This window comes from Grampus griseus (genome assembly GCF_964374135.1).
Source record: "Grampus griseus genome assembly, chromosome: 5".
Lineage (NCBI taxonomy): Eukaryota > Metazoa > Chordata > Mammalia > Artiodactyla > Delphinidae > Grampus > Grampus griseus.
Window position 1 is genome coordinate 78,392,777 of NC_138998.1, and position 25,115 is coordinate 78,417,891.

General features: G+C 45.1%; 1 protein-coding gene across 3 annotated transcripts; it reads left to right on the forward strand.

Moving 5' to 3' along the window:
* The first annotated feature begins 3,694 nt into the window (after positions 1-3,694).
* Positions 3,695-24,417, forward strand: POPDC2 (popeye domain cAMP effector 2). Of its 3 annotated transcripts, none has more exons than XM_082654421.1 (4): positions 3,695-4,579; positions 8,673-8,781; positions 14,347-14,900; positions 19,785-24,417. In XM_082654421.1, exons 1-3 carry the CDS (start codon positions 4,089-4,091, stop codon positions 14,854-14,856), a joined length of 1,110 nt encoding a protein of 369 aa, XP_082510547.1. In that variant the 5' UTR covers positions 3,695-4,088; the 3' UTR covers positions 14,857-14,900; positions 19,785-24,417. The 3 variants fall into 3 exon arrangements, with proteins under 3 accessions (XP_082510547.1, XP_082510546.1, XP_082510548.1); XM_082654420.1 differs by having other exon boundaries at positions 14,347-14,852; XM_082654422.1 differs by having other exon boundaries at positions 14,347-14,758.
* Positions 24,418-25,115: the final 698 nt, after the last annotated feature.

Below are 25,115 nucleotides of genomic sequence, written 5' to 3' on the forward strand. Positions count from 1 at the left end.
CTCTCAGTTTCTGTCCATATGTCATCATGGACCAGTAACAGCTCTCGGACCAGCCATGGTCTGTGACCACTCTTGGAGAGATGGTGTACCCGGCTGACTTCATAATCTGGCCCTGGCCTGCCTCTCCTGCCTCGTGTCCTGCTGCTCCCTTTGATTCACTGATGACAAACTGTTCTCTGTTACCAGAATATGCCATGTATTTTCGTTTTACTTCTGGACTTGACTTCACATTCTGTTCTCCCTTCCTGGAATGCCCTCCCCTAGCTGGGGAACACCTACTTGGCTTTTTAAACCAGCTTAAATGTCATCCTCCCTTGTGATGTTTTTCCTGTATTCTTTGCTCCCCTATCAGTGCTTCCTTTGAACCCCTTCCTATCTCATGGTTGTGATAGCTTCAAGCATTATATCATCACACAACTGTATTCAAGCCAGGATGAAAGGTAGCAGGCCTCCTTACTGTCTCCACCAGGGAGTATACTTCTTCCAGAAGCTCCCTGACACGTCCTCTTATGTCTCATTGGTCACATGCCCAATAAGTGTATTTTTTGGGTTGTAGTTCTTTCTGGGTCAGTCTCCCTCACTCATTGTCTTCCTCATCTTCTATCCCCAGTTCCTGGCACACATACTTTGTCCTAAGTAAATGTTTATTCAATAGAATTGACTCAACAAATGATGTGACTTCTGTGTCTTTCCTTTTATTCTCCCCAAATATTTTCTACCGTGCTTCTGCCTGCATATTTGTGGCTTTCCTTATAAGAACATACCATTTTGACACACAATTTTTCTTTCTTCTTCTATCAAACCTGGTTTTAAAAACAAAGATACAGCTTTTCACTGTATTTCTGTCATAGGTCCCACTCCACAGGCATCACTGTCACTGTCACTACAGGCAGCATGTGGTGTTTATGCCACCCCAGCGGCATACACAAATCCCTGGTAGCAATGAATGAGCCTGCATGTGGACACATATTGACTCCCCAAAGTACCTGGCAAGGTGGTACAGCACAGAGAACCTACAATTTAGAGTCACAATGACCTAGGCTTTAGCCCCTATTCACATACTATCTCTTTCACCTTGGGGATGTTCCTTAACCTCTCTGAGCTTGTTTCTTCCATTAAAAACAAAGTATCATAGGGAGACATGAGGAAACAATAACTGCTTGACAAATGTTAGTACCTTCTGCTCAGATGAGCACATTTGTGGATTGACAAAAAAGGCAGGCTGAGAGCCAGCAGTCAGCTGGTCCGCCTGGCTCTTTAAGGAATCAGGACCAGCCCATTGGTCAGGCTTGCTGAGAAAGATGACCTGTTTTGAAATTCTATCTTGGGCAGAGCCTTGGTTGTTTCTCTGTTCCTGTGCTTCTCATTTCCTTGCTCACAGCTGGCAGAGACAGCCACTCTGACAGCTCAGGGGGTGCATGACTAAGGTGGAGGGATGAGCAGCTGCTGCTTGCTAAAGGGGGTGGCTTGGCCAGGAGGCAGGCAGGTGACCGAAAAGCAGCATATGGAAATTCCCAAACTCCACTGCTGAAATGACATCAAGGACCCAAATGGTTGCTGTGGGAAAGGCTGGGGGCGAGGGCAGCGGGGAGGGGCATGGGGCCTTCTCCAGGAGCTCTCTAGCTCTTTTCCTTTGCCACTGATTTTCCCCCTCAACGTTAGAAAAAAGGGAATAAGATGCACATTTGTTGGTTAGGTGATTGTAATTAAAGAAGAAAAAACCCAGCTTCTTTCAACACGCCGTACATTTTCACACCTCCATGCCTATGCTTCTTCTGCTGTTCTCACCACTAGAAATCCTCTTCTCCCTCTACCTGGCTAATTCAACCTCTGCACCCCAAATTCCTTGTTAGCACCTGTGTCTTCCTTCTTCAATGCCACCTTCCTTCTAGGCTGCCACGTCTCCTAAACTCAACTCAGTTACTATGCTTCCCACACTGAACTGAGGTTGTTTTTTGAGGTATCTCTCCCTTGATAGAGTGAAAGCTCTTGGGAATCTTTGATTCTCTAAGTGCTTGGCTCATAGCAGGCACTCAATGTGTGTTGAGTTGAAAACTTCTACTCCTCTGCATATTTGACAATTCCTAATCTCTCACTAATTTTACTTAGGTTACTAGCAGTATAATAAAGGTCCCTATGGATCGAGCACTTGAATAGCTCTGGAAGGTTACTGGGTGCCTCCACCCCCTGTCCCCGCCCCCATACCTCAGGGGCTGTAGGAGTAATGGTAGTAAGGAAACAAAATCAAGGAGTCATGTGGAAGCCAGAGGGACATTTCTTAGTTTAGTGTTTGCATATTCCCAGATTTGAAATTGATGACCCAAGGTAGACCCCAGGTTCATCCAGAAGTTCCTGAATGTCCTCAGACTTTCTGGGGGGAGTGGAGTTAGGAGTCATGGATCTCGTCCTGTATTTCCACTAACTGTGCAAACTACTTGGGACACAGCAATAAGATAGATGAGAACAAATCTTGCCTCTGGGACTTCCCTGGTGGCGCAGTGTTTAAGAATCCGCCTGCCAATACAGGCGACACGGGTTCGAGCCCTGGTCTGGGAAGATCCCACATGCCGCGGAGCAACTAAGCCCGTGCACCACAACTACTGAAGCCCGCACGCCTAGAGCCCGTGAGCCACAACTACTGAGCCCAAGTGCCACAACTACTGAGCCTGCGCTCTAGAGCCCACGTGCCACAATTACTGAAGCCCGCGTGCCTAGAAGCCCGTGCTCCGCAACAAGAGAAGCCACTGCAATGAGAGCCCATGCACCGCAACAGAGTAGTCCCTGCTTACCGCAACTAGAGAAAGCCTGCACGCAGCAACAAAGACCCAACGCAGCCAAAAATAAATAAATAAGTAAATTTAAAAAAAAAAAATCCTACCTCTGTCACTTACTACCTGTGGGAACTTGTTACCTCTCTAAACCTCAGTTTCTTTCAGATGTAGAAGGATAATATTTATTTGGAATGGTTGTGTGATGATTAAATCATGTGTATGTAAAATACCTAATCTACGTCTGCCATTTTGTAGGTGTTCAATAGGTGATGGTTATTATAATTTGCCAGTATTGGGGTGGGTGGGGTGATGGTCTGAGCAATGTATTACCATTGTATTAACTATTACTAGATCCAGATACACACAGGAGAAAGTCAGAATTCAAAAAGCTGCTTTGCATGGCTAATTTTGTTTAATGGTTGTCAAATAAATGCCTATTTCAAATAAAGTCATATTTCCAACGTGACTTCATAAAGGCTTTCAAGGGGTTTTCCACTTCTCACTGTTAGGATTTTTTCTGATAATAGTCCCATACTTTCCGACCTTGAAGTGTCCTCCTACCTCAGGAGAGCCCCCAGCCCTCCCAGAGCGGGCTCTGGACAGTGTCCTGCCTGAGGTGTGACAGTAAATTCTGTGCACACTTTCCCTTTGTCCACCCCCTCACTCACACTCACACACACACACACACTTGCCTCTTTTGCCCCAGGTCTTATCTTGTCCTCTGGGGAGGTATGTTAAGTGCTCTTCCAGCCTGCCTGTGTGCCTGGCCTGTTTTTTCTCACTGCCAGTACCACTTGGATTCCAATTCCAAACATGGTATCCGTCTGGGGTCACCCTTTCTTCCGGTGCCAAGAGAGATGCATTCCAAATGGTGCACAAATGTGCCTCCCGTGCTGGACTCTCCTCATTCTGTTTGGGGACAACACAAAGCAGGATGTGGCTTCTTTTTTATCACTCACTGCTGAAGTTTTCAGCCCCATAGTCCTATCTTTTCCTCAGGACAATTTAGGTTTCCTGCCAAGAGCCAAATGTGAAGACTGTCCTAAGAAACTTTGAGCCGTGGACGCTCGTCAGAGCTCTGCGGGGAGGGCCAGAGCCTTGCTGAGGGAAAGAGAAAGAAAGGTTTTCAGTTCTCCATGAAGTGTATTATGTTCTGCCATTCATTCCCCAAGCTAATGCAAGCATTCCTCCCAGGAAAGGTGGAGCTGGTGGGGAGAAGCCAATGGTGAGATGACATCTGAGAGGACAGGCTAACCCATTTCCTGAATTTCCCACGTGGGGACAGTCTTAGAGCCCGACAGGCTTTGAGGCCCGAAGATGAGCAGCAACGGCAGCGCAGTGGGCCAGCTCCTCTGGAGCAGGCCGCTGTGCGTCGGCTGGAGGCGGGACCAGGAAGGGGCTGTCTACCACCTGGCCACCTGCCTCCTGCTCCTGGGCTTCATGGGGGGCAGCGGGGTGTATGGGTGCTTCTACCTCTTTGGCTTCCTGGGCACGGGCTACCTGTGCTGTGTGCTGTGGGGCTGGTTCGACGCCTGCGGCCTAGACATCGTCCTCTGGAGCGTGCTGCTGGCGACTGCCTGCGTGCTCCAGCTGGCACACCTGGTGTACCGCCTGCGCGAGGACACCCTCCCCGAGGAGTTCGAGCTCCTCTACAAGACGCTGTGCCTGCCCCTGCAGGTACCCCTGCCAGCGTACAAGGAGATCGTTCGCTGCTGCGAGGAGCAAGTTTTGACTCTGGCCACGGAGCAGACCTACGCCGTGGAGGGCGAGACGCCCATCGACCGCCTGTCCCTGCTGCTTTCTGGCCGGTAAGCCGCTGGGTCAATGCCCAGCATTTCTTCCCCACACCCACGCTTCTCATTTCCCAGTGCCTCCCTTTCCATTTCATGTCCCTTCCACTGAGGAAGGATGTGGCAAGTCAAACCAACCAAAATAGATTTTTCTAAGCATGCGCTTTGCTTCCCCTTTCTTAGCATTTTCCATGAGGAAACTAGCTCATGAGGCACCTTGGTTGGCAGGAAGGATTGTATGTGCACTTGTGCTGGGAGGTGTGGGGTGAGTGTTTCTTGAGCCTGGGTGTGAAATGACCACACCACACACACACGCCAGCATGTCATGTCTAAACTGCAGCAATATCTCTGTAAGCTTTGGAAAACTGGACATTTCAGTAAGATTAATTCATTCCTTCCATATGCATTCAACATTTGCTAAGTGCCAAGTATGTACAAGAAACAGTGCCAAAACAGAGGGGGTTTCCTGTAACCCTGTTCCCTCCAGGGCATCAAAGATCTTGGGGAATATCCCATACAGATTCTATGGTAAAGCCATTCTTTTTTGCGGTACGCAGGCCTCTCACTGTTGTGGCCTCTCCCGTTGCGGAGCACAGGCTCCGGATGCGCAGGCTCAGCAGCCATGGCTCATAGGCCTAGCCGCTTCACGGCATGTGGGGTCCGTGGGATCCTCCTAGACCGGGGCACGAACCCGTGTCCCCTGCATCGGCAGGCAGACTCTCAACCACTGCGCCACCAGGGAAGCCCTGGTAAAGCCATTCTGTATATACCCAGGTATGGAGCAGGAATACCTCTTGTCCACTTTTCCACTTCCAATTGTTCTACTGAGATTCTTACAGACGAAGAAGTAAAGTGCTATAAACCTGCGGGCCAGACGGTGAGGGAGGAGTAGTGATGCCCACGTGTGTCTCTTTGAGTATATGGTGGAGACAACTGGTTGACACCTTTTAAGGAGGCTGACAGTCAGACCTTAGCAGAAATGGGCTTTGTCAGGATTACTGTATGCCTGGTCAGGCTGCATGCGAGCATTGGCCATTGACTGATCTCTTCTGAACAAATATACCATGGAGCTCTGTGCTGCACAGTTGGTAGGAAATTGTGAATTCTTTGAAATATTGCCCTAGTGGGACTTGTATGTGGAGCTAAGCATCTGACAGTAAGCATCTTAACCTGGTATGTACTTGGGCTGGCTCTGTGGAAAGCAAGTAGAGTATTTCAAAAGTTTTGTCCTTAATTTCCTTTTTCCTGCTTTCTTGAGACCAGGAGAATGTGGTAGAAAGACAAGAAAGTAATCAGAAGGGTCTGATTCCAAAAAAATAAGAAAGAAACCAGATAAGACCACCAGCCATAGTGGGGAAAAAAAGGAGTTTGACATTGATGATGATGGTACTACAACAACTACTGCTACTAGTAATAATATGCATTTATGTATTAATGTATAGAATCAAAGTGTGATGGATACATGTTTTTATTTTGTTTGGAGTCTGAGGTCCTGGGTTGAATGAGCTATGAGGTTTTGTGATGTTTCATTTCATTTATGGGTGAACTGAAGTGTAAATAAACCATACATCAGGATTATTGTATGGTTCAGGTATCTTTTATATAATGGATTTACCATGAACTTGTAGAAGACCACATCCCTGTGAAGAGGAGAGGGGGCCTTGCCCTCTCAGTGTGGCTTTTCCTATTATACTTAGCATCCAAAACCTGAGTCAAAAATTAGACAATTTTGATATTTTTCTTGCCTTACAAGGTTTGGAGTAAGAGTTTTGTTTTGATATCTTTCAACGTCATCCTGTCTCAACTTTGCTAAGTTGGAGCTGGGGAAAGGGGCTTCTAGTCTATATGACCAGCCTCCAGCTTTAAAGGAGAATCATCGTACCTTTGGCTGGTGAGGTACCAAACACCTCAAAGCAGCAGACAAGAACTCCATGCCAGGAAATGGAGGCTTCTTGTGGAGACCTCCCCAGTTCACGTGCAGACTCTCATCTGGAGCGCTTTGCTGAAATCTCAGACATCCTTTTCGTTTTATTTTCATAAGGCAATCAATCCCTTTCAAGACTCAGAAAGGCAAAGTGACTTCCTCAAAGTTCATCACCCTGTTAAGCTGTGCTTACTGTTGGAGATTTTCTCTCGTATACAATCCCAAGCATGAACTCCTGAAGAGGCAACTAACTGTCTAAGCTCTTCTTGGAGGATGAAATTACCTGATGTCCAGGAGATCAAGAAGGAAGAGGAGACTCAAACTACAAAGGATACAATATACAATGTGAATGGTTTCAGGGAGTCATGCAGGCTCATTAGATGCTACTCACACTGTAAAATCTTGTCCCTCCTCAGTGGCTTGCTTGGGTGTCCAGATTCCTTGCCTGGGGAGAGGACAGGAGGATCTGATGTGTGTGGCAGCAGCCTCATTTCTTTCCTGTTGTCTTTCTTCCTTTGTTAGAGAAGTTTTCTTTGAGGTTTTGGTCCCATTTATGGTGACACAGTGAGTTCATTTGTTTGATCGTTCCTTCCTTCTTCCTTTCCTTTCTCCCTTCCTTCTTCCCTCCCCCTTTCCAAAAATATTTATGAAGAGGGCTAGGGACTAGGGATCTTGTGTTAAAAAATGAAAAATAGGGCTTCCCTGGTGGCGCAGTGGTTGAGAGTCCGCCTGCCAATGCAGGGGACACGGGTTCATGCCCCGGTCCGGGAAGATCCCACATGTCACGGAGCGGCTGGGCCCGGGAGCCATGGCTGCTGAGCCTGCGCATCCGAAGCCTGTGCTCCGCAACGGGAGAGGCCACGACAGTGAGAGGCCTGCGTACCGCAAAAAAAAAAAAAAAGAAAAGAAAAATATTTTCCTTGTACTCAGGAAGCTTACAGTGTATGAAGAGAGGTACTAATTCATGTTTGACATAGTGGTGAATAACAGACATAGTATTTCCAAAGAGAAAGGCAAAGTGCAATGAGAGCATTTAAGCAGTGGACGTAACTTTCCTGGGGCAGCCAGACAAGACTTCCTGGAGAAAGGAATGTTTAAGCTGAGGCCTGAGGAGAAGGTGGGGATTGGGAGGAGAGGCAGCTGGAGGGGACAGAATATGTGAAGACTGTGAGGTAGGAGAACACGGCACATCATCTTTCCTTGTATCCTTTCATTACTCAGGGAAGTTCTGATGGCCATCTACACATATTGATAGGTCTTGTAGGAGCAGGTGCATTTCTGCCATCAGAGAGTGTAGGTTGACACCACATCTTGGGCTTGGTTTGAGACCTACGTCCCCTTCTGTCTTCCATCTTTAGGTTGTCAGATAATACGCAATAATTTATTAATTGATGGTGGTCTCTGGTAATTTGCACACATACATATATATCTAGGCATTCACTAGGAGTAAGGTGTGGAGTGCTAATATCCCCTTGGCCAAAACGTAATCACATGGCTCTACCTCATGGCAAGGGGGGTAGGGAAATGTAGTTTAGCTGGGCAGCCATGAACCCAGCTAAAATTCCAAATATGGAGGAAGCGAAAAAAAGCTATTGGAAAACAATTCCACACTGGATTTCTCAGATCTCCATCCCCATTCTGATCTGCTTCTCAATATCCTATTCATCCTTCAAAACTCAGCTCAAATATCATCTTTGAGAAGTCTGCCACTTGGAGAGAACTAAGATCTCTCCATCGTCTAGTCTCCTGTCCCACAGTAGCACACGCTGACTTACAGCCAGTTATTTATGTACCTGTGGCTTCCACTAAATTGTGACATCTTTAAAGGCAAGAATCAGATCATCTCCATATTCCCAGATTTCCAGGAACACAGAAGGTGCTCCACACATAACTGTTTAGCCAATAAAGCTCCAGAAAAAGTGGAACAGTAGCTCCTTTCAAATGGACAGGATGTACCTTAGAGATCTTTTTGATCTGCCCCCTCTGCCTGATAGAGGAACCTTCTTTCCCAGTATAACTCACTTTAGAGGAGAGGTTGAGGCTGAGACTCTGAGTTTTCGGGGAAAAGAAGAAAAAGTCCACACTGGACCCTAATAATTTTCCACTTTTTAACATGTAACTTAGACTTCGGAGAGGATTCGGGTAGCCACTTCCCTTTTCCCACAGTCTCTTCTCTCCCTTTGCCAGGGTTCGTGTGAGCCAGGACGGGCAGTTTCTGCACTACGTCTTTCCTTACCAGTTCATGGACTCTCCCGAGTGGGAATCGCTGCATCCCTCTACGGAGGGGGTCTTCCAGGTAATAGGGAGCCCCATGGCAGCACCGCCCCAGACCATCCCACTGTAACCCAGCAATATCCCTGCCTCCATCTTTCCCCTCTTACATCTGTCATTTGAACCACTGCCAATATGATGCTCGGGGTGGGAGCACTCTCCTCCTGTGGGAAAAGTGCCTGGCAGAGGAAGGGTGGGGTAGGGAGGTGCAGACCCCTGAAAGGGGGGCTATGTCACTCCTATGCCTAAAACTCTTCCAGAAGACCCCAGTGACCACAAGATAAAAGCCCACACTCCTTAGGGAGTAACTTAAGACCTTTAGTGACATCCAGCCACATCTCCAGCCCCTTCCTTCCTCACAGTTCCTGCTCATACCAGCCCTACCGAACTACTAGTTCTTCCCTAAACACACCACATTGTTTTGCAATGGCCATGCCTTGGCTCCTACTGTCGCTTCTATCTGAAATGCACTTTCCTCACCCAGAGGAGGCTATGGCATCTCACTTCCTCTGAGGCCTGCCCAGGCTGACCTCACCAGCTTCCCCCCCCACCGCCCCCCACACACACCGCCTACATGCCTCTTCTATTCCTTTTACCATGCTGACTGCGCACATGTCTCTAATGATTTGGTTTCCCTTCTGTCTTTCGCATAGTAAACTCCCTGAGGTAGAAATCTGGGCTCTCCTCTCCATCTTCAGGCTCCAAAGGGCAATACCTTGTGCACAGTAGTAGGTGTTCAGTAAAGGTTCACTGAACTGGCTCGGCAGTGGGCAGTTGGTGTCTCAGAGGGCTCCAGAGGACATCATATACACACTCCAAGTTCAGGGCCTGGGTGCTAGAGCCCTCCTCTCTTCTCTGCCAGTCCTTCAGATTTCAGTTACCTTCTCTGTAGTTCTCACTTACTGAATGGCTAGCACGTGGCAGGCACTACCTATTTTATTGCCTTATTGATTCTCACAACTGTCCTCTGGGCGGAATGTTGTTATTAACATGTTTAACAGATGAGGGAACTAAGGCTTAGAAACCTCAAGTAATTTGCCCAAGGTCATCTAGAAAGTGGCAAAGCCAAGTGGCCTGACACCACTATTTCTATTCTTTTTTAAAATGGGAGGTTTACCAGGAGAGTGGAGTTTACCCATACCCACCATTATAGGTACTCCTCTGTCCAGACAGTTTGCCAGTACTGGGTTCCCTGTGTCTCCTACCAGTTCTATCAGGGAGCCCCTCAGGCGAGCATTTGAGCCAACCCCAGAATAGACACATGCCAGGCAGTGCCACCTGGCTGGGCCTGCTTCCGCCCCACCCTGACTCTTGGCTCTGTGAGGACAGAGCCTGAGAAGGAATCCTGATCCCACTGCCTAGACCACCAGCCACAGATCCCCTCTGAACGTGCTTCATCCACCACACACTCACGTCCTCTCCAAGCCGCCCAGCAGTCTCCTTTGAGAACCCTCCCAGGACCATAAGAACCCTCAGGAGGCCTGAGTCAGGTCCTGAGCCAGCCAGGCCAGGCTCTGTTTCTGACACTGAAACTGAGAAACAGGTGGTGGATAAGCCGGGCGTCCTCCCCTAAGTTATGCTTGAAAGGAAGGGCTGTGACCCCAGATGGCCTCTCAGTCATCTGAGAGGGATGTAGGGACTGTTATATTTCTCCCATTTGTATTTTTAGCATGCATCCCCATTGGGAGCAATGAGATCCACATATTTGCTCTTGGCTCTGTGAAGTCCCATTTCCTCTTTGCAAATGTCAAGTGTTGTCTCGGGTTGTAGTTCATCTTGTCCTTGCCTTTGCAATTGCATAGTCTTTGTTGACTAATAGGGAATCCACAGTGACTGAATCATAATTCTTACTGAGTTTACCACAAGGGAATCAACATTCCATCACACCTCTCAAGAATTCAATTAAGAATTTATTGACTGTTAAGCACTGTGACCCTTTCATTAGTCACCAAGAACATAGCATGGGAGGGATCACACAAAAATCAGCATTATTTCTCCCACTTGCATCATGTTTTACTGGACCCAAGGTCTCTTTACGTACGTCAGCTTATTTAATCCATTCAACCAGCTTCGAAGGTGAGGATTAAAGAAAGAGCTGGTCAAAACTTTATTACAGACATGTGCATGTGTATGTGGGAATCAGTCAAACCACTGGTTTCCTGAAGACCTTTAGGAAGGATTTTACATAGGACATGAGAAAATGACATCAGGATGTTTTGCAACATACAAGATTGGTAGTCTTCACCTGATTTCATTCATTCACTTCAGTAGTATTTATTGAGCAGTTATTGTAACCTGGGCACTATCTTTGTTTTTTCTTTTTGGCCATGCCATGTGGCATGTGGGATCTTAGTTCCCCAACCAGGGATTGAACCTGTGCCCCCTGCAGTGGAAGCGCAGAGTCCTAACCACTGGACCGCCAGGGAATTCTCATCTGGGCACTATTAAATGTGCTTGGAATATATCAGTCAACAGAACAGATGAAGGTCCCTGCCTTCATGCAGTTTACATTCTAGTACGGGAGACAAAAAATAAGCCATCGACATAATGAATAAGTAAATTATGTAATATGTTAAAAGATAATAACTTCTAGTAAAAAAAAAATAGAGTAGTGTAATTAAGGGAGAGATATAGTTGACCCTTGAACAACACAGGAGGTAGCGGCGCCAACCCTTCACGCAGTAGAAAATCCACATATAATTTATAGTCCAACCGCCAAATATATGTTCCCCCATATCTGGGGTTCCACATCCTCAGATTCAACCAACTGGCCGATTGTGTAGTACTTTAGTATTTACTATTAAAAAAAAATCCCCATTTAAATTGACACAGACAGTTCAAACCCGTGTTGCTCAAGGGTCAACTGTAGTTGCAATTTTAAATGGGGTGTTCATGGAAGTCTTTGTTGAATGGGTGACATTTGAGCAAAGACCTGAAGTGATTGGTAGTGTGAGCTCTGAGAATATCAGGGGGAACAGCATATTAGACAGAGGGAAGAGCCAGTGCAAAAGCTGGGTGGTGGGAAGGACTAGCATGTTTGAGGTTCAGAAAGGAGGCCAATGTGTCTGGAACAGAGAGAGGGAGGGGAGAGAATAGTAGGAGAAGAAGTCAGAGAGGTGATATGGAGCCATATCGTCTAGGGCCAGAGCATATATTTTCTAGATAGAGCCAAAAGGATTTCCTAACGCATTGGATGTAGTGCATGAGAGAAAGAGGATTAAGAAAACCTCTAAGACTTTTGACCTGAGCAACTGGAAGGATGGAGCTGCTATCAACTGAGATAAGGAAGCCTACGATAGTATCGTCTTTGTGAGAAGAGAGGAAGTCTAGTTTGGGGAGTGCTAGATTTGTGTCATCTATGGACATTTAAATTGGAGACACTGCATAGGCAGTTGCATAATTGAGTCTGAAATTAAGGAACAAGGTCTGAACTTCAGACATAAGTCTGGAAGTCGTAGCACACAGATGATATTTAAAGCCATTGGATCAGACAAGATCACCAAGTGAGTGCGTGTAGACAGAAAGGGGGTTCAAGAATCCATTAACTCTGGGAAACTCTAGTGTTTAGAATTTGGAGGGGAAAAGAGGAAGCAGCAAAGGAAGCTGAAAGGGACCAATCAGGAGATTATACCAGGAGAGTATGGCATCCTGGGAACCAAGTAAGGAGTATCAAAGAGGAGAGACTGAATGCTATGAAAACTGATTGTCAGACTCAGCAATGTAGAGGTCATTGGTGACCTTGCCAGGAACAGTTTGTGGACCACTGGGGCAAAGCCTTGCTGGCTGAAGAGGGAGTGCAAGAGGAATTGGTAACAGCAAATATAGACAACTTTTTCATGGAGCTTTGCTGAAAAGGAGAGCAAATCAATGGAGTGTTAGATAGCGAAGGAAGTGAAGTGAAGAAAAAGGATTTTAATTTTAAAATTTTGATTTATTTTAAGATGGAAGAAGTAACAACATGTTCACAAGAATGCCCACGGTCTTTGTGTTCAGCTTTGAGGACGCTATTTGCGTCCAGATTAGCTCTTACGCACACCCACTTCATGTGCAGCACACTTATTTCTTGTTTGGGAATTGTTACTAAGTACATCGAAAGTACAGGTTATGGCAGATGTGACAATTACTTGCTGAACCAAATTAGTAATGGATGGATTGTGAGTAATAATTCTTTCCCATGAGGCAACAAACCCAGAGAGATTAAGCAATTCATCTGATGTCACACAGCTAGTAAAGCGGTAAAGCCAGAACTTGAAACTTGTTTCTGGTCTTGATGAGTTAATTTAGAGCCCTGACTTCAGTGCTGATGATTGAGGGGAGGGGAGGGGGAGTTCTGGAGGCAAAGAAATAAAAGGATTATATACGATCTCTAACAAAGAATGTTTGGAAAGCCAACCCTACCTTTAATGAGACGACCCACATAAAGGATTTAACACAATGCCAACATGTGGTTGCCTCTCAGTAAATGTCAGCTGCTGTCCTCCCTCATTTCCACTGTCTCGATTCACAAATCTTCATCTTGAGCTCTGCCAACCTGCTCACGTTTAAAGTATTATGGCCAGAGTATAAAGAATCGTGTGATTCCACACCCTTTTCCTTTACTATCCTAAGCATGTTTTCATTTGAAACCTACCTTTACCATCATTGTTTTAACAAGGTTTATCAAGCACCTACTCTGTGCTGGGCACACGTTATTGACCCTGCAAGTGTAACTTAGCTTTGTATCACGGGCACATAGCTAGTGCCCAGAAATTTCTAGATGTCTAAATAAATGGAGAGTGGGGTGTCCTTCTACTTTGTGCTCTTAAGAGTTCCTGTTGGGACTTCCCTGGAGGTCCAGTGGTTAAGACTCTGTGCTTCCAATGCAAGGCGCACGGGTTTGATCCCTGGTCGGGGAACTAAGATCCCGCATGCCGCAAGGTGGTGGCCCCCCAACCCCAAAAAAAGAGTTCCTCTTCCTCTGTGCCCTTTTTCTGACTTCAGTCATCAGATCCATTTGGTTACTTGTAGGGCCCAAGTCAAGGGCAGCTCATGGGCCTGAATCCCAAGCCAGCATCCTGTCCAATGGATGCAGCCTGGCTCTTCTCTCACTGAAATTCTTTCCAACTCTTTTTTGTGTCCCCACTCCAATATATTATTTCTTTTTATCCTTAAAAAAAAACTGTCATCAGCATCCTGAACTTTCTTCTGAGCACTAGGAGGCCCTTTTTCTCTCCTGTAATTACAGCAGGCTCAGAACCTTCTGTAGCCATTAGTGAGATCAGCCATGGGACACAGAGTAGGAGAGCTAGGAGACCGGAGGTGGACACTGAGACTCTAGGAGGTGAAGGCCCAGCAAGTGAAGGGCTGATCTCAGGGCTCCTGACAAGAGCACCCTCCACACACACACAACCACCCCCCACCCCCTGTTGTGTCAGTGCACGCAGTAAACGTCGGTCATAGGACCTCTTCCAGGCAAGGCCATGGAGAGCTACTTCCACAGCTTCTTCAGAAAAGTGCAGCAGTTTGCGAAGTAAACGCTATATTTCTCTGTGCTAAGCATGGACACATTTTCTAGTTTCAACCTTTACTCTCTGCTCCTGACCCCTCTCAGGTCACTCTGACAGCCGAGACTGAATGTAGCTACATTTCCTGGCCCCGGAAAAGTCTCCACCTCCTTCTGGCCAAAGAGCGATACATCTCTCGCCTCTTCTCAGCCCTGCTGGGCTATGACATCTCGGAGAAGCTCTACGCTCTCAATGACAAGCTCTTTGCTAAGTTCAGGCTGCGCTTCGACATCCGTCTCCCCAGCCTCTACCATGTCCTAGGTCCTGCTGCCCCAGATGCAGGACCAGAGTCTCAGAAGGATGACAAGGACGTCTGTGAGCCTGCCGCATCCCCCTCTCCTCAGGCCCTGCCCACATCTGTCCAGCAAACACCCCCTAGCTCCCCACCTCCAGCGTCTACCAACCCTCCTGCACCTCCTCCCTGGGTCAGGATGTCCAGGCCCGACAGCAGCGGCCTGGGTGAGGACTCTACCAGTCTGGTGCTGGAGGATTTTGAGGAGGTGTCAGGATCAGAATCGTTCATGGATTATCAGAGTGATGGGGAGTACATGAGGTGAGGGGAGAACTAACATGGGCACAGCTGCCGGGCTCAGGATCCTGTGTAAGTACTCAGAAGGCAGCTGTCACTTTCTTGCCAACAGCTGGCCTTAACTGGGTTTGTAAGGGCAAAAAATCGTTTCATGGAGCCTGTCCTCCTGAGGATTCCCAGAAAGTGGCATTAACCCAACCCTGCAGATAGCAACTCACTCTTGGTGCATGCAAAGCATGAGAGGTTTTTTTTAATTTTTTTTTAACTCATCCCTTATTAAGTGTGATTGCAGTTTTGAAAGTGGGCTGGCTTGGTCAACATTTTGAGCAAGCAGATAGGTTGCTAATTTTTCTTTGCAAGGTTGTGCTAATAACTAAGGCCACAGCTAAGACTAAAGGGGATTTTATTTGTGGCATGCATTTTAAAGGATTTTTTACAAAGCTGACATGGTTCTAATTTCTAATGGTTCTTCTTGGCATACAGTCAGCTCTGGAAAGCAGTCATTACTTAGCCTGGATTGGACAGGTACCTCTGCTAACATCGAGTATTTCCAAGAGGCTTGTGATTAGACGCTAATGACTCTGGGAGGAAAATGTCCCCACCTTGCTCTCCTCTGGGCCAGTGGAAAGCGTGTTATTTGCTCAGGCACAGGACTGGACGCTGCTGTGACTGAATATTACTATGATAGGGTGACTTTCCCAGAAAACCACACCTTGCAGGAGGTAGAGTGGGCGTAATCTGGGTGGGACTAACGTGCAGGATTTCCCTCACACCTTAGGAGAGTGTACAAGAAAGTGTGTGCTGAGCAGTAACTGTTCCCCCTGGCTGCTCTCACAATACTGTGTGACTTATCCCTCTAGGACTCCAGCCAACCATGGTGCAGGCCTGGCTTTTCCTGAGGAAAATCCCACTGTTCCCAATTTGGAATGCATTTCCAAGGTGGGGGAGGGCTAGCTAAGAGATTAATCATTCTTTAGGAAACACTGACTATTTTCCCAAGAAACTAGTTCAGTGAGGAAGGCATTTAGGGTACTTGAGGTAAGTAAGTGAATGTTTGTATATTTTGAAAAGCAAGTCATATAAATGATGAAAGAGACAGAGAGGCAAATGATAAAAGTTAGCTATTTGGTTTCATAGGTGTGGAATTGATAATCTATGGAAGCAGAGTCCTTACAACCAGCGTCTAGCACCCGAGATCACTTTCTTGACCTCCTCCATTTGTGTTGTCCTCTCCTGTTGCCTCCTTCCCACTGTGCCCTACTCGCCCACCCCCACCAGTGCATATGGATTCTGTCCTGTGGGTCCCTCTCTTTGTCCAACACACCTACCCACCTGCACACACTCTGAACTCACAGCAGCTCCCTGTGTCCTCATGTCCTTCCTGGCTTTCTTCTCTTTTCCCGGCTCTATTTATTCTCCTCATTCTCCCTTCCTTCTGACTTCTGCTCAGTCCTTGGTTCCCTCAGTTTGCTGCTCTTAAGAAGAAAAAGGCCTGTTTCTTCTTCTCGGTTAATTTCCCCTCTCCATATTTGTCCTCCACGTCTTCCCCATTTTACTGTTGCTGTATTTCTCTCTCTGTTGCCTTCTTCCCATTTGCCCCACTTCCTATTTTGCTCTGTCTCTTCTTCTTCCTAAGCTGCCCTGTATCCCCAACTTAGTTTTTAATCCTGACTCTTCCAAGATCAGTACCTCCCCCTCTGCCTATACAGAAAACCATTCAAGTGAAGGTGTGAAAATTCCCACCTTTGATGGCTACACATCTTACGCATGAGTTACCCCAAACGTTAAGAGGCAGGTGGGGTTGTAAAGAAGAAAGAGACCCACACTGGGAGCCCGAAGTCCTGGCTGCTATGTCTGGCTCTGCTACTGATTGAAAACCACACAACCTCACTGAACCTTGCTTGCTTCATGTGGCCCCCAAAGGCCCTCCTGGGTTTATGTGAGAAGGCAAAGGATGTGCTGTTCAGAGGAGGAAAGAGAAGCAGCCAGTCAACAGTATAATGGACACGAGCCCCAGGACATCAGCGTGTCTTCCAGCAAGAACTCGCTGCTGTATTTCACTATGATTTCTCTTGTGACTTGGGACTGTCCTCCGCCCTGCTGGGTGGTAGGTCCTGCTTGACTAGGAGTTCTCTCCATTCTGTACCTGTGAAGAGTCTATCACCTACCACGTGATGACAGTGCAGGGCGGTCACGACTCCATCTCCCAGGTCCTCCATCCTTAATACTATTGCATAAAAGGCCTCTTTCCAAATTCAGCCTTTTCTGAGGCTCAAGATGAGAAAACTGCTAACATAACTCACTTTCTAAAGTACTAGTATTTGTAGTATAAAGAGAGTAGTTTCTAAATGTTCTTTGGCTTAAGTAATAGAAAGGGAAAAACACATTGTTTACTTCCACAGAGTTTTCAGAACAACTTGAAAACGTGATCAAATCGGCCAAATTTTAGACAGCTTTCAATTTAGTCTGTGATAATGGGATAATTTAACCCGGAGACCTTTTCCTCGAATTGTGTTTTAGGGTGTTTGGTTTGACTTATTTGCCATCAAACTCCTTTTAGTGTTATTACTGTAATGAATAAGCATAGTCCCTCGTGATTGGTAGCAATTTACTCTTGTTTCCTTTCTAAAGCAGGGCACAATTCACCATCTAGTCCCTGGCTCTTCAATGACCAAAATTGTAAGCTCATTGCTATTCATCCCCGCCCAGCACTTACATAAGAGGCATGAAGCTGACTGGATTCTGCATTGTCAGGACACAGCTTCATCACACTGACGCCAGCGCTTGTCCCTCACAACTAAAAATAGTCAGAGGTTCTACTGGAGCTTATTTTTGAAGAGAGCACATTTTTCAGTTTGGTGGTGCCCAGAATTATCCACAATTGGGTGCTACTTTTTCTAATATGCAAAGCAGTGCTGTTGGATAATGTATTCATGCAGGGTCTTACAGTTAGACCTCAAATTAACCCTGCCTTCACTAGAATCTTTCCAGTTAATTCTATGAACACACTCCACAATGCTCCATTTGATGTCTTACTTAAGGAGATGCTCAATGAATGCATCTCTGAAGTGGTCAGTTAAGTCAGATAATGAGTCCATTATCACAAATTAACTGAAAGCTGTCTGAAATTTGGGCAATTTTGCTTATGTTTTCAAGTTGTTCTGAAGACTTTGTGGTTTGAAAGTAAATACTATATGTTGTTTCCTTTCTATTATTTAAATAAACAAACAAATGAGAAACAGATTACAACATGGAGGCTAATTGTGGTCAAGGAAAGAGGCCAGGACCAGGACATAGTACCAAGGCCACAGAACCAATTCAACAAACATTCACTGAGTATCCACTGTGTATTTCAGGCACTGTGCCAGGTAATCACATTATGAGTAATCATGAGTAACAGTTGGAAGAATGTAAGATGCTTAATCTGCAAGAGGTGGACAAGAGTAATACCTTCGAATTTTGAAAAGAAGAGGAATTACAATTTCCCTTAATTTGGTGAAGTTCTTGAGGACAGAAATGAATTAAGGGCTGAAAGCTATAAGGTGAGCATTTTAGCTCAGTATTAATAATGGATTTGCCTCAAGGAGCAGTGAGTTACTCGTCACTGGAAGAATTCAAATAGGGATCAGAAGAAATCTTCTCAGAGGTTTTTTTAAGGTGATTCAAGCTCTGAGAGAAGGATGCCTTAGGTTATTGCTATTAAGGTGCCTTCTAACTCCGTGATGCTATGATTCTGTGATTCTAAGATGTGACTCTAGTCCTGCCAGTTAACCACCTTCAAGAGAAGTTCCTCATCTGCGAAACAGGGCTAGTAGTCTCATAGATAATTAATACCTACTGATAAGTAGATAGGTAGCCTCTGTCTACCTTACCAGGTTGCTGTGAGGAGTAATTGAGATAAAGTACACAAAGGCAATTTGTAAGCTATAAAGCACTAGTTTAATGTATAAAGTATTTTAAAATTCTGTCTGTATAGATTTATTTAACAAACTCCTCCCCACGCTGCCCCTGCTTCTCTCTTCCACTCCCTACCCCTTCTCCTCTGAGACACATGATTTCCCATCTTAGTTCCTCCAGTCTGGTATTCCAAGGAAGGTAGCAGCTGAAAGGATCCCCTGACAACAAAAGGAACAGCAAAAAGGTGGTGATCCAAAGAAAGCACACACTAGCTCCTTGGCCCCTGAATAACCAAGCTATAGCCAGACCTTCACCTGTTTTATTTGCTCAGGAGAGACTGATCACCGTCACACTATATTCAGGCTCTTTCCCTCGGAAGTGGCCGTAAGGTGCTTAGTTAGCTGTCAGTGTTGTTAAATAGCATGTTTCTCCCAGAACCACTAGAAAGCCTCCTGGGGCAGAAGACTTGCCCTTGAAGGTGGCATGGCAGGAGCTGCCTGGGGCCTCAGGGTCTGGGTCTCTAGATGGTAGCTCTACTCGACCTGCCAAGGCTCCGTGTTCAGGCAGGTAAGTTAGAGGCAGCAGTTCCCTCCCTGCCCTCGGGATCCCAGCAGCCTACAACCAGGGCCCACCCCCAGCTTATTCTTCTACTTCTGTTTTACAGGCCTCATTTACCTATCCCTCTCTTTGTAAAAATAAAAGACAGCGTTTTATAAAACTCACCAATTTTCTATGCAGATTTTTGAGAACTCATTCCGTAATGTTAGGTAGGATTCTTCATAGGAAGCGTATAGATTCTTCATAGGAAGCAACTGAAGTTGATCTCTTGGTCTCTTCTATAAAATGAGAGGACTGGACTATATAACTTCAAAGCTGACTCACCCTAATATTCTAGAAGGAAATGATTCAAAGATACATCTGCCCCTATTATGTTAGGCATTGGGTACAGTTAAAATATTGGGAACTGGTAGAGGAAAAAAAGACGTGAAAAGAACCCTGTGAAGTTATGCGAGCTATCTGGAGCCACAGTGCTGAAATCCTTCCTCTGTCTTTCCACAGCTTCTAGAACTCCTCTCCAGAGCTACTCTCAAGTTATGTCCAGGGGACAGGCCCCCTTGGCTCCAACTCTGACTCCTGAACTGTAAGGATCAATGGACCATCCTTTTCTCTGGCCACATTAATCCTCACAGGAAGGTGACTCGTGTGCACACCCCTCTTCTCACCCACTGGAAGGCTCTCAGGCAAGGTCGGAGCAGACACAGAAGATGCTAAAGTGCTGCAGCCACACCAAGGCCCCCGAGTGACTTTTAGAACTTTGCCTTCACCAGGCTTCCTTCCCAGAGAAGGCATCCCAAAGTGCAAAAGCACAGATTCTATCCTTTACTAACTGCAGAATCTCAGGCAAGTCACATAGCCTCTCTGAGTGTCTGTAAAGTGGGGATTATAAAACCCAGTTCACAGGGTTGTGAGGATTCAATGAGTTGATTCAGGTAAAGCACCTAGGACATGGCGTGGCACCTAGTAAGCACTCAATAAATCACTCATTTCCTTTCCTTATGTTGTTTCTTTCAGCGTTCTGAAAATATCAATGAAGTCAGCTATCCAAGAAGTTTTCACTGTTTTTATCTTGTTTTATTTAAAAATTTTTTTCATTAAGGTTCAACATAGGGAAGTAGAAATTTTAGAACCTAGTTTGCCATTAAGCTTTTAAGTTCAACTTACAAATCTTTCCCTCTATTTATGACCCTAATATTAAACAGTAGTTTTTAGAGGGATTTTTACAAATCTATTTAATTAAATTTCCTTAAACATTTTAAAGTAGACTTACAAATTTAACATATTCTATTTTATTTTTTTCCCCAAAATACTGCCACATGTATTCTGGTTACCTATTGCTGTGTAACATTCATCCCTAAAGCAGTGAGTTAAAATCATCACGATACTTTGTTTTGCTCACAAAAGTGGGGCTTGGCTGGGCTCAGCTGGGCTGTTTGCACTCAGGGTTTCTTGTGTTGTTGCATTCAGACAGTGACTACAGCCAGAATCACCTCAAAGGCTTCTTCATGCATGTGTCTGGGGCCCAGGCTGGGAAGACTCAAACTAGCTGAGGGCTGAAACAGCTGGGAATCCTTGGGCAACCCTTGCTCTCTCAAGAGTTTGTTCATTTTATTGCTGTATAGTACTCTGTTGTGTGAATATACCACAATCTACTTATCCATTCCACTACTGATAGGTGTTTGGGTAGTTTCTAGCTTGGGGCAATTACGAATAGTGCTACTATGAACATTCTTGAACTTATCTTTTGGTACACATATGTACACATTTGGGGGGTATATGCTGGAATTACTGAGGCATTGGGTATGTATATGTTCAACTATAGTAAATACTGCCAAACACTTTTCCTAGGTGATTATACCGATTAATATTCCCACTGTGTATGAGTGTTCCGGTTGCTTCTCATCTTCTCCAATAGTTGGCATTGTCTTTTTTTTTTTTTTTTTTTTTCATTTTAGCCATTTGGGTGTATGTAGCAGCATATCATTGTGGTTCTTTTTTTAAAATTTATTTATTTTTTGGCTGCATTGGGTCTTAGTTGCTGCACGCGGGCTTTCTCTAGTTGTGGCTAGCAGGGGCTACTCTTCATTGCGGTGCGCGGGCTTCTCATTGCGGTGGCTTCTCTTGTTGCAGAGCATGGGCTCTAGGTGGGCAGGCTTCAGTAGTTGTGGCACACAGGCTCAGTAGTTGTGGCTCGAGGGCTCTAGAGCACAGGCTCAGTAGTTGTGGCACATGGGCTTAGTTGCTCTGTGGCATGTGGGATCTTCCCTGACTAGGGCTCGAACCTGTGCCCCCTGCATTGGCCACTGGATTCTTAACCACTGAGCCACCAGGGAAGCCCTGATTTATAGAGTTTAAGAATAGTTTAGGGGCTTCCCTGGTGGCGCAGTGGTTGAGGGTCCGCCTGCTGTTGCGGGGGACACGGGTTCGTGCCCCGGTGCAGGAGGATCCCGCATGCCGCCGAGTGGCTGGGCCCGTGAGCCATGGCCGCTGAGCCTGCGCTCCGCGGCAGGAGGGGCCATGACAGTGAGGCCCGCGTACCGCAAAAAAAAAGAAAAAAAATAGTTTAGGAGGTAGTAGCATATTGAGTAAGAGCTTGGGCTCTAGGACAAGTCAGTTCTTTTATTCAGATTCAAATGATTTTTCTGCACTAATTGAGTTTATTTTTCTGCTTTATTCTGTTAATGAACTACATTAATAGATATGTGAATGTTAAAACAAACTTGTATCCCTGGAACAACTCCAGTCTTATTATGATGTATTTTCCTCTTTATGTATTTATGAACTTGGTTTGTAAATATTTTGTTTAGTAGTTTTGAATCTATGTACCTTGTCATATCATTGTCAGGTTTTAATATCAAGGTTATGCTGACTTTGTGAAAGCAGCTGGGAAGTTTCTCTCTCTCTCTCTTTCCCCCTGTCCTATGAAAGAGATCTTTAAACCAAAAAAGTTTTATAACTCTTCATTCTCATTCCACTCAGTTGCCCAGGCCCAAAACCTTAGAGTCTTTCCATCAGTCTTGTTAGTTCTATCTTCAAAATATATCCCCAATTCAACTCAGCATGTCCATTGCCACCACTAATTTCAAGCCACCATTATTTCATAGCTAGATTAACTTTAATAGATTTATAACTGGCTCCTTATTTCTCCTGTCCCTCCTCCCCATAATCTATTCTACACAAAGTTGTCATTTCAAAATGTGTATGATGTCTTCACTCTCTTGCTCAAAATTTCAAATGACTTCTTATTCCACTTAGAATAAAATCCAAATTTCTTACCATGTGATAATAGTCAGAATCAGCTTTTATGACTTAATGGCACACAGATTTATTGCTCTTAAAGTCTACTGAGAATCTGCTATGACTCATCAGGGCAACTGTCTTCATGTTGCAACTCAATGAATGATTCAACCTACTTTGACCTTCTGGCTTTTTTACCTTAAGAAAGAGACAGCTTGACGTTCTTGTACTGGCTCTTTGATGCTTTGGCCCAGAAGTGACACGAATCCCTTCTACTAGTCACATGGACCTACTTAATAATCAGCTCTGTGTTCTGTTGATTACAGGGACTGGGCAATGTGGGAGAGTAAAAGGAATGCTGATGAATGCTACTCTTTTAGCTACTTAGGACCCACAAGACCCCACCTGCCTGTCTCTCCAGCCATACATCATTCTGCTCTTATTCTCACTCATCATGTTTCAGCCACGCTAGACTTTTGGGTGCTCCTCATACACACCCAGCTCCTATCTATATCAGGGCTTTTGCAGTTTTTCTTTCTCTCTGCAGTGCTTTTCAATCATACCTTCTCCTGGCTGACTTCTTCTGGTCACTCAGTTCTCAGCTCAATGTCACCAACCCAGCTAAGACACCCACCTCACCTCACCATCACCGTCTGTCCTCTTGTCCTCTTGCCCTGTCTTCAGAGCCCTATGTTCTCTTTCCTCACCTTTTAGGATTCCGATTATGAGCTTTGTAGAACTTTGCAGTGTGTTCTATATTGCTCTTCTGTTCTTTTCTCATTTATTTCCCTAAAGTTATACTATGTATTTATTTTCTTTCTTGTTGGAATTCTGTCTCTTCCATGTACATTTCACTATAGAAGCCCTTTGTCAGTCTTGACAAATCCAACAGCTCTCTTGTCAATCCTTGAGGGCTGTTTTAGGGAGTGAATGAAGCAATAAACAACAAAAAAGCTCCTTGTACATTGTAAACTGAGACTCAAAAATGTTACCTGGGGTGCGGGGCCACCCCCCAAGCTGGAGGACTGCCCAGGCAGGGCTGTTGTTACACACATGTGGTATATAACAGAGGTTCCGCAGGATGTGAAACGCTTTTAACGTGTGTGTGTTTGTTTTCAAAAGGATCAGACCTTATCGCTTTTACGTGGAATCTAAAAATATGGTACAAATGAACTTATTTACAAAACAGAAATAGAGTCACAGATATAGAAAACAAACTTATGGTTACCAGAGGGGAAATAGTGGGGAGGGACAGATTGGTAGTTTGGGATTGACATGTATATACTACAATATTTAAAATAGTTAAGCAACAAGGACCTACTGTATAGCACAGGGAACTCACTCAACATTCTGTAATGGCCTATAAGGGAAAAGAATCTAAAAAAGAGTGGATATATGTATATGTATAATAACTGATTAACTTTGCTGTACAGTAGAAACTAACACAAAATTTTAAATCAACTATACACCAATAAAAATTTTTAAAAAATAAAAATTATGGATTGAAATCCTAAAAAAAGAAAGAAAGAACGAACTTGAGAAGTCATTTAGCCCATTATCCTTCCTCCCAGGCAGGATAGCATTTAAGCTAACTTTGGAAAGTGATATGTATTCCTTTCTTTAAAAAATAAAACTATCCGCAAGGACTGCCACAAAAATAAATAAATAAATAAATAAATGACAAATAAATAAACAAACAAATAAATGACATTATATGGATTTGTGAACCTCTTACAAAATCCCATACTAGAGGTCCACACATGTGAAAATAAAATCTTTGGGTTACAACTTCATGTATTCTGGAATAAAGCTTGACATATAGTCAGATTTGCTCTAAGGAGAGGACAATAAATATTCTTTTATCTCATGAAGACTTACTAAATATCCACTGCTGTCAAACACTATTCTGGACACCACATGCTTTGCTGGGTGAATCATGGTCTCTGCCCTGAAGGAGCTCCAGATCTAGAAAAGAAGATACATGAGTTATAGGCACCCTCCCACATCTCCACCAAGGCCTTATTAAGTCAAGCTCCCTGGGCCTGACTCCTCTGAAGATTAACAGGCTTCTTGTGGCTCATAACCACTTTAAGGTGAAGCTGGATCCCTGATACATATACAAATAAGCACTACTCCAGTCCATTGTGGAAAGCCTTACATGAGTAGTTGAAACCACTACAAGAGCTACAGAAGTTCAGCAGGTGTCACTTCCCATTTCTGGGATCAGGAGGTGTTCGTGAAGAAGCTGACTTTGAGCTGTGCCTTAAAATACAGAGAAAGGTAGGCAAAGCAGAAAAAAATCCAGGTAAAAGATGCACGTGAGTCTGTGGGCTGGAGGTACAAGTAAGGCATGCTTGCAGAAGAGAAGCAACAGCTCTCAGTGACCAGCTGTGGAATCTGAGCTCCAGTGACAACGCAGTGGGACGTGAGCCGGGAAATGGTGCTCTCAAAGCAGCACGGAGGGAGATTGTGTTCAGTGCACACCACAGCGCCTGGCAGAGCATAGCTGTTTCCCAAATATTCAAGTTCTGAGGGACTTGAGTAGAGAGAACAAAGCCAGGAGAATAATCAAGGCTGTTGAAATGGTCAGTGGGT

Excerpts from the sequence above, each read along its gene's own strand:
- POPDC2 (XM_082654420.1), top strand. The coding sequence starts at position 4,089 with ATGAGCAGCAACGGCAGCGCAGTGGGCCAGCTCCTCTGGAGCAGGCCG. Across the intron at positions 4,580-8,672 it reads TCCCTGCTGCTTTCTGGCCG|GGTTCGTGTGAGCCAGGACG; the intron begins GTAAGCCGCTGG and ends TCCCTTTGCCAG. Across the intron at positions 8,782-14,346 it reads CTACGGAGGGGGTCTTCCAG|GTCACTCTGACAGCCGAGAC; the intron begins GTAATAGGGAGC and ends GACCCCTCTCAG.